Genomic DNA, 8905 nt, shown 5'->3' on the forward strand with positions numbered 1-8905 from the left:
GACATCGAATTTTTTTTCTATTTGCTTTTGGACAGACGAAGACGATGTGGCACTGCACTCAAGTCTTGTAACTTATATTAGCAGTGCCACATACACACTACAGAAGGTAAAGGTAGTCCGTTACCTCCCCGACCGAAGTCATGTACCCATTTTCACACCTGGGTGAAGTGAGGAGGGCACAACGTCGGGGGTACGGCGGGGATCAAACTCAGGACCTCAAGATTCCGAGCCGAACGCGCTACCAGTTATGCCACGCCCGACGCCACGAAGTTAGGGCTGTCCATTGGAAAACATGCTAAAATACAATGAAAGTACTATCTCACATTTCAATCTTAAAATGTTTTCTCCAACAGAAAGTCACTTGGATCTAGTATATAACCATTGAAAGAAAACAGGGGGTTGTTCGGCTCAAACTCCGAGAAAAGCTCGCTCTGTGTCCTCTGTGTTTATTTGAAAGAAACCTTACCTTTGACCCTCCTGATTCAACCGGTAGCACCCAACAACTCAAATCTGTCCTTACGCCAACTAAACTGCTGAACTGAATACAAATTTGGACTAAAACAGTAAAGCTTAGACCCTACCTGTCCCTTCTAACTCAAAAAGTCTCCTGGTTAGGTAAAACAAGGAAAAGAAGGATTTTTCAAGGATTTTAAGTGGCACTAAGGATGATAGAGAAGAGAAGTGTTGCTAAAGGCCCCCTCTCACTTGACGTGCGGCACGCTTGCGGCATTGCTGCGTTCGTTCACTGCGGTACTGTTTTGTTATTTTCTCCGATTTGTTATAATTCAGATATTGCGCAATACGTAAAAGTGTGACATAGAAGACCACAAAATACACAACAAGTAAGAAAATTCGTTCTTTATCTCTGAAATTCGTTGAGCATCTTCCGAACGCAGCAATGCCGCAAGCGTGCCGCACGTCAAGTGAGAGGGGGCCTTAAGGGTCAGTGGCAAACAGGTAAAATTAATGCAAGGGACGGTATAGGGCTAACAAGACAAGAACGAGAAACGTTGAGAACACAACGTATTTCTCAGATGTATGGGTGCAAAGTACTCCTAACACATGGCTGGAAACTGCAGGGTGGACACTGACCGTCTCCCGAACAAGCATGCTACCTTGGGGGCCAGCCGCGCCGGGATCGGGCAGCTAGGACAGTTTATTCGGTGGCACAAGATAGTCAGGCCCACCTATCTCCTATTAGCGCCCGGGGAGTTTAAGCCCGATAAGGTCCACCTGCCTTTTTAAAGGTAGCGAAAACTTCTTCGGGCTTAAACTCCCCGGGGCGCTAATGTGAGATCCGCTGGCTGACTGCCTTGACTCCCAGAACAAAACTCGCTAGCTACCCGGTCCTGCCTGGCTCCCAGGGTAAAGCATGCGCGAGAGAGGAATTTCATTGATACAAAATGAATCATTTTACGCTTTGTGTGTTTTGTTGTTCTTTTAGTCAATACTTGAACGTTTTGTATGATATTATCATTGCGAATTCAAGGGTAAGACAAATTCACTGTATACGTAGAATGCAGCAGCCGTCTGCCAACGTCTCGCAACTTCAGTGAGATAATGTGACTTTTGTTCCAGGTGACCTAACCTGACACATGATGGACCGACGAGTGTCGGTATCTGTGGGGCTGCTAGTCCTCATCGCTATGGGCACTGGCGTCACTGGTCAAGGTAAGGTAATTTCATTGTGTACATCTCTGTCTAAGCTACATACATTGCCAAATATCATAGAATCCTTTATTCAAGTACTCCTCTTGAAGATTTTAACAAACAGTCCCTGCAGTTCCAGAGCAAGCTGCTAGGGAGCCCAAACCTCTACCACTCCATCTTTACATCAACTTTTGTAACCAAACAAGAAAGCTTTTGAAAACAAAGTTGGCCGGTGCGTATCCTGAAAAGAAAGCCTGGATTTTAATAAAATCAAATAAAAGAGAGCGGTTAAAGTCTTCAGTTTGTTTACTTAAAAAAAGCAGCATGGGATTTGATGAACAAAGAAACAACACTTTGTTAGAAGTTGGTTTGAACCCAGGTTTGAACCCACGCCTGCAGTACCAGATCAGCTCCCTAGACGGCTCTGCCATCCTGCTTCGGGTGCGTAACACTGGCGTTTGGAGAGGCCTAGGTTAAATTGAGGGCTAGGTTAAATTGACTTTGACCCAAACCAAATCAAACGAACAGCTTTGAGTTATTTATGTTGCCGAAGAACTTGGGTATACGTCGACTACAGATTTAAAAAAAAAAAAACATTTTCCGATATTTTTTCACTGGTATATCCACTTATCTATCTCTTGGTATCTAAACCAAATGATCTGAATTTTGGCACTTGGATTTGTAAATGCGGGTGGAAGTCGCTTAATTGCACACCCTAATGTGCCAGTGCATTTCGTGCAATTATCCGAATGGTGCAACAAATCGAAGTTACTAAGCTGGACCGCATCACCATTGGATTCGGGGACTTCGTACAATTAACAGAAGTGTGCGATTATCCGTTGTGCAATGAACTGGCTAGTACTGCACATCATTTAAGATTGATTCCCTGTGGGATTTTTAACTACTTTCCGGCTAAAAAAGTATTGGACCTGTAGCGAAGTGTTAAAACCAGTTCTAACAACCTATCTTTAGCCTATTCACACAGCTTTACATTTTAATTTTGGAGGACCGATTCCCAATATCAATTCTACCCATTCCTGTTTCTTCAGATCCGTGCATGCCCAGCAACTACATTGAACTGAATGAGCCATGGCGGAACGTCCAACAGACCAACGACGGTACCCAGAATATGTGTGACAATGGGTTTGCCGGAGAGTGGTACCGCTTCACGGGTGCAGCGGGAGAAGCCATGCCGACACAGGCACCACCGAGCGTGCACAGGTGCGGCACCGACGCCCCGATGTGGATGAACGGACAACATCCCACCCTTGCTGACGGTGAAGTCTCCCGCCAGGCGTGTGCCTTCTGGGGCAGTAACACATGTAGGTGGGACACAACCATCCAGGTGCGGGCCTGCAGTGGCGGCTACTTCGTGTATAAACTCCCCGCGACTCCTGTGTGCAGCCTGGTCTACTGCGGTGCCGGTGCGATGAGTGGTGAGTGATGTACAGTTTCCCAGCTTCGAACTAGAGATTCATGATTCAGATGAAGACTGCAGTAGGTATAGGCCTAGTACCTACCAAGATACAACTCTAATTCCTGTACTTTCCCAAACTCGCCTATGGTGATTTGGAGGTTGGGGGATGTGGAGGTTGGTGGTTGTGGGTGCAGCCACGATTTCTTTTCGTCTGCCTCCCTCCACAGAGCACTAGCTAGAAATCACCCAAGGCGAGTTTGGGAAAGTACAGGAATTAGAGTTGTTGACTACTATATAGTAAAATCTATATCAAAAATATTTTCTTGAGTGTATTTGGTACCTTTTAGTTTTCTGATGCAAAAAAACAGTATCATACCATCCAACATGTTATTGTAAACCCTGTACTTTAGTTAATCTCCAAGCAGATCCTACAATGGCGTAATATACTATCAAAGCCAGCCAAGAAGGTTAATTAGCTTGCCATTTACCGCCGAAGGTTTGATACTATATATTTATATTACGCCACCGTGAATCTGGTTGGAGATTGTGCTAAGTTCGGCCACAAGATTTGAAACGAACATTTGAACCAATGGTTCACAAATGTTTATCACACAGTTTAAAATGTTAACAGAAATTACAAAGATCAAACTGTCTCATGGACTGCTTTAGTCTTTAACAATTGACGAAAATGAAAATGTACTGATCTAATTGTACCAGTTGCTGCTCTGTCAAAAGCATCATAGCAAGTTCATATGCTTCTTGCTCACAGTCATCTGTGATGTGTATTTGGAAATGTGCATTTCAAGTTATGCTGGCAAAAACCACTTCAAATTGATTGGGGAGGGGCACATTTTAAAGACAAAGCAACTAAGGTCATGTTGATTTGATAATATGGATGACATCTGCGCGCGCATCAATTTTCGGCTGGTATAGGAGTGCCTTGGACATATACGCACACCATGTGGCACATAGATCTATTAACACTTTTGGCATACAGTACAACAAAATGCTTAATTTTGAGATTTGGGGCCTTTTTTACCAAAAAAGCACACTTTTGGCTCCTGTACCCTGATGAATGTCACCATGCTTCAATCATAATAAATATTTAATCCATTAGGGCGAACACAAGCGTGCAACACAGTAGAGTCCTGTCCAGGTAGCTTTACCCTATACTGTATAGCTATACAATACTTGCCTACATCTAACGGTGATTGTCAAGAAAAAGATTTCCCTGCACAAGTCCTTATGAATGCAAGTCAAAAAGTCTTTTCAGTTTTCTCATGCAGCAAATTGTTTCTCAGTTTATACCAGAGAGCCTGAATTGTTTTCCACGTAGTTGATGGCGGCTGGTCTGACTGGGGATCATGGTCCGCCTGCAGCGTGACATGTGGAGTTGGTGAGCAGACTCGGGACCGAACCTGTACCAACCCTGCACCAGCTAACGGTGGGGCAGACTGTGATGGGCTGGCTCAGGAGACACAAGCATGCGATACAGGGGTGTCCTGCGCAGGTAAAATCTGAGTTATGAATTTTATCTCCTATAAATAGTCTCAAATAATATCAAAATAAGTCTCCCCCGTTTAAGTCCCAGGTGTAAGCTAAGGAGTTTCTGGAATTTCGTAAAATAACGTTTGCACTCTTTTCGTATCCCTGCAGTGTTCGTATCCCCTACGATTTCTGTGCCTCCATACTAATGGTATCATAAATACATTAAAAGTTCATAAAAATGATGTATCTATACAGGGAGTCGTCCATACGTATGTTGGAGACTTGACCTTTTCATGAAATATTCTGCTTATGAAAATTACTACAAATACAAAGGCAAATACACACAGACACACACAAACACACACAGACACGCATACAGGTACGCCCAAAACAATATTTCCATTTTTCGTCGAGACATATATCACACTAATCTCCAATAAGATGTTTCCAATGAAAGCAAAATACGTTTCCTCCTGTTCAAGTCCTTATAGATGCAAATCAATGAGCAAATTGAGTACTCCTTCTCAACATACTTCCAGTTTGTTTCAGCAAACTTAGAATTTATTTTCCTTGTAGTTGATGGCGGTTGGTCTGACTGGGGCCCATGGTCTGACTGCAGTGTGACATGTGGAGTTGGTGAGCAGACTCGGGACCGAACCTGCACCAATCCTGCACCAGCTCACGGTGGGGCGGACTGTGATGGACCAGATCAGGAGTCACAGGACTGTGATACAGGGGTGTCCTGTCCAGGTAAAATCTAAGTTACTTATTTTATTCTTATCTCCTATAAACAGGCTCCTATGATACCAAAATAAGTCTGTCCCCCGTTCAAGTCCCTATAGGTGCCAGTTAAGGAGTATCTAGAGTTTCGTAAAAGAACGTCTGTACCTCTCTACTTTTTAGTATCTCTACAGTGTCCGTATTCCCTACAATGTTTATTACCTCCGTGAAATGTCATGGAGGTTATATTTTACCCTTCGTTTGTCTGTCTGTGTGTCTGTCTGTGTGCCTGTCTGTGTGTCTGTGAGCAAACAAGATAACTCAAGAACGGCTGGGTTTATTGGTTTCATACTTGGTGTGTTGGTAGTGTGTAATGAAAGCTGGAAATTATTAGATTTGGCCCCTAGTGGCTTCCCTTGGTACTGCAGTGCAACTTCCGGGTTTGCTATCTCATGTTCTGAACAAACTATGGTCACGATTTTAAGGTGTTAGATAGCTCTTGTGTTCAGAAATTAGTGACATAACTTTGGGCCCCCTAGCGTCTAGTTTTGGGATAGCAGGAGTATTTTTTGTCAAAAAGTTCTGAAGACGATAACTCAAGAAGGGAACAACGGATTTTCATAATATTTGTAGATGTAGATACCTTAAACAATGTTGTACAAAATGACATACTAATTATGCAAAATAGAAGTACATTTGCACAAGAAATGAGAATATTATATCATAGTTTTTTCTATGTATCTTTTGTCCTGGACTTGATATAGTCTTGACATTTGGCTGGTAGATAGATTGCAGTGTCAAGACAGAGTGGGGCAAGTTTCAGCCCCCTAACATATAATTTAGGAACTGCAGGGGCGTTTTTTTCCAAGAAATTCCAAAGAGGATAACTGCAGAAAGGATTGACGGATTGGTATCATTTTAGGCATGCAGATAGCTTGAGATGTTCATAATGATATGTATGTTATTCAAATGAGGAATCTTGCCCATCTCAGATTGCTCGGACCTGTACCCTGGCCTGAGCCCAGCCAGGACCTTCCGCAGGTACCAAGACCACTGCTTTTGGGCCTCTGCCAGGATCAACGGGCGGCTGGACTACCGGGCAGCCCGACAAGAATGCGAGTCCAACGGCGGGACGTTGGCTCTGATCAAAGATCCTGGTGTGCAGGAATTCATCAATAACCACCTGAAGAACGGTAGAGGCAAGAGACCATGGTAAATAACACAAGTATCAGTTAACACTTTTTAAAGTCATTAGAATCGACATCAAGATCAGAGATTCTCCAAACATCAAATGATAGTAACGTGAAGTGATAATTATATTCATCTAGTCCCATGCTTTCGAATTCGTCATCTTGTAATGCCTTCACTTCTAATCTGTGGCTTATCAAACATCTTTTTTTTTACATTTCTTTTAGAACTGACTTTTAAAAAGTAATTTGGAAACCTAACTTGCCATTGGAGTAGAAAGAAGGTTTTAACGTTGTGAGGTCTTTCTCGGAAGAATACTTGTACTGGCCCAAATAACCAAAGGACCAACCAATCTGACATACTCTACACAATTAGAATAGAACGAATTAGGCAAGCTGTATTGTATTCCTTTACTTATCATTCATCTTTCCGTCTGGCATATTTTCTGTGAATGATACATAAGATTTATCATCGATACACTTATTTTTTTATTAGTTGACAAATGATAGCAATAGCTTTCTTCGTTTTCTTAAAAAAGAAACCCCGACATCTGCCTTCAATATATTCAATCACTTTTCGTCATAGGAAGTACTGGATTGGCCTGGATGACATGAACACGGAGGGTGAGTTCATGTGGAATGACGGGACCCCGCTGGGAAGCTATCGTAACTTCCGGTCCGACAGTGCTCACGTGGACATGGACTGTGTGGTACTGCGGAGGACTCGGCGCCAGTCGCACTGGGACCCCATGGACTGCGGTGTGAGCCTGCCCTTCATCTGCCAGTTCGGTGAGCAAGAAGCTTATTGATACTTTAAACAAATTGCATGTACTCCAAGACTTCAGTTTATGACCATATTGTTCTTGCAATGTAGCGCACCTTGGCCAAAGCCATGATTCATTAGGCACATATCACATTATATACAATTATATCACTGTCTTCATGTGTCACATCCAGAAATTAGAAAGCTGAGACTCCAACGAGTTGAATCATTTTACTAGACAGATCAGGTCAAGTCATAGTCTGTGCTAGACTCTTATGTGTGCTGCAGAAAATTGTAAAAATGTACCAGAATAGGAGAATGATAAACGTCAAAGTAATCGTTTGGCCAGAGAACCTAATATCCAGTTGAGTTAACGAAGACCCAAGTGCTATTCTTGCTGGACCTTCACAGTTCACAACTGGATTTTTAGTGGAAAATGAACTGTTTACTTTATTTTGGTCAGATTCTACTACTCATTCGGACACTAGTTAGAACTACAAGAGAACGATGCTAGAACGATAGACATGTTGCAATAAGAATTGGACATTCTATGTCTTAGATGTATGTTATTACAAACATTTCATACCCCTCTTGCAGATTACAATGTGAACCAGTAAGATGATGATGCACGTGATGTCAGCAGAACAGCCTTATGACGTCAGGACAACATTATAGCAGCACCAGAATGTTGTCAAAGTTATACAAGTAATGAAAGATCCTAGCCTTGAACATTATAGCATATATCATATCATATCATATCATATCATATATCATATATATTCTTTTGATTAGATACTACAAAACAATATAATACTGATCTGCTACTTGCTACATATAGTATTAGTGCTTTGTAAGATTTCTTTGATTCCAAAGTTAATGCATGCTTATTGTAGTAAACACATGTACTAGTTCCCATTCACTACTTACCTTTTGCTCATTTAAATGATACCATGTCAACATTCAATTAAGATCTTTAAAGAACTACGAATTGGCAGAAATCTAGAGACAGCACCCACTGTTTTTCAAGCAAAAAAAAAAGTATTTTTATCAGATGGAAAAATCACTATTACCGAATCATTTGGAGAATTATCCCCTCCCCTCCAAATGCGTACTTACTGCACTATTATGAAATTCCTTGAAATATGGAGTATAGTAATACATATTTTTATGCGCAGATTTTTGCATTATGCAGAAAAACATTTAGGCTTACCTAGCCAAATACCTCCATAACAAATGCAACATATCTAAATCCTGATGGACAGTCACAACTTATTTGAATGTCTTATATTTCGAAATCTTTTCTTTTTGTTTATCTAATAGGGATTTTTAAAATATTTTATTCTCATATATATTTCCTTCTGCATACCCGCACCACTAGTACAGGTTACATTGGAAATCATCTGTACCATTCAAATACCGTTGGAAGTATTGATCACATTGAAAACTGTTTGGAAGCATTGCATTCCATGTGTTAACAGTGAACAAAAGAACAATATAGCAAAGCCACAAAATCTTTTATAGTAAATACCTATGCGCAAGAAATGCAACTCCACAATTTTACGTGCATTACAATGGTGGTATTTTAATTAACGTATTAGTATCAAATAGGTGATAACATTAGGTCATACGTACTAATCTTATATATCATTTTATAAAGGGCATATGTAGAGCAATAGAATG

General features: G+C 41.4%; 1 protein-coding gene across 1 annotated transcript; it reads left to right on the top strand.

Moving 5' to 3' along the window:
• Positions 1-1602: 1602 nt before the first annotated feature.
• On the top strand, positions 1603-7939 carry LOC118410565 (oncoprotein-induced transcript 3 protein-like). Its single transcript, XM_035812338.1, has 7 exons — positions 1603-1671; positions 2700-3086; positions 4404-4577; positions 5132-5305; positions 6268-6487; positions 7049-7251; positions 7823-7939. Exons 1-7 carry the CDS (start codon positions 1647-1649, stop codon positions 7840-7842), a joined length of 1203 nt encoding a protein of 400 aa, XP_035668231.1. The 5' UTR covers positions 1603-1646; the 3' UTR covers positions 7843-7939.
• The last annotated feature ends 966 nt before the right edge of the window (positions 7940-8905 follow it).

The sequence above is a fragment of the Branchiostoma floridae genome, chromosome 2 (assembly GCF_000003815.2).
Source record: "Branchiostoma floridae strain S238N-H82 chromosome 2, Bfl_VNyyK, whole genome shotgun sequence".
NCBI lineage: Eukaryota > Metazoa > Chordata > Leptocardii > Amphioxiformes > Branchiostomatidae > Branchiostoma > Branchiostoma floridae.

Bases quoted from the DNA above. Each gene is read 5' to 3' on its own strand.
- LOC118410565 (XM_035812338.1), top strand. From the start codon at position 1,647: ATGGGCACTGGCGTCACTGGTCAAG. The intron at 1,672-2,699 runs GTAAGGTAATTT...CTGTTTCTTCAG, and splicing joins CACTGGCGTCACTGGTCAAG to ATCCGTGCATGCCCAGCAAC. The intron at 3,087-4,403 runs GTGAGTGATGTA...TTTTCCACGTAG, and splicing joins CGGTGCCGGTGCGATGAGTG to TTGATGGCGGCTGGTCTGAC.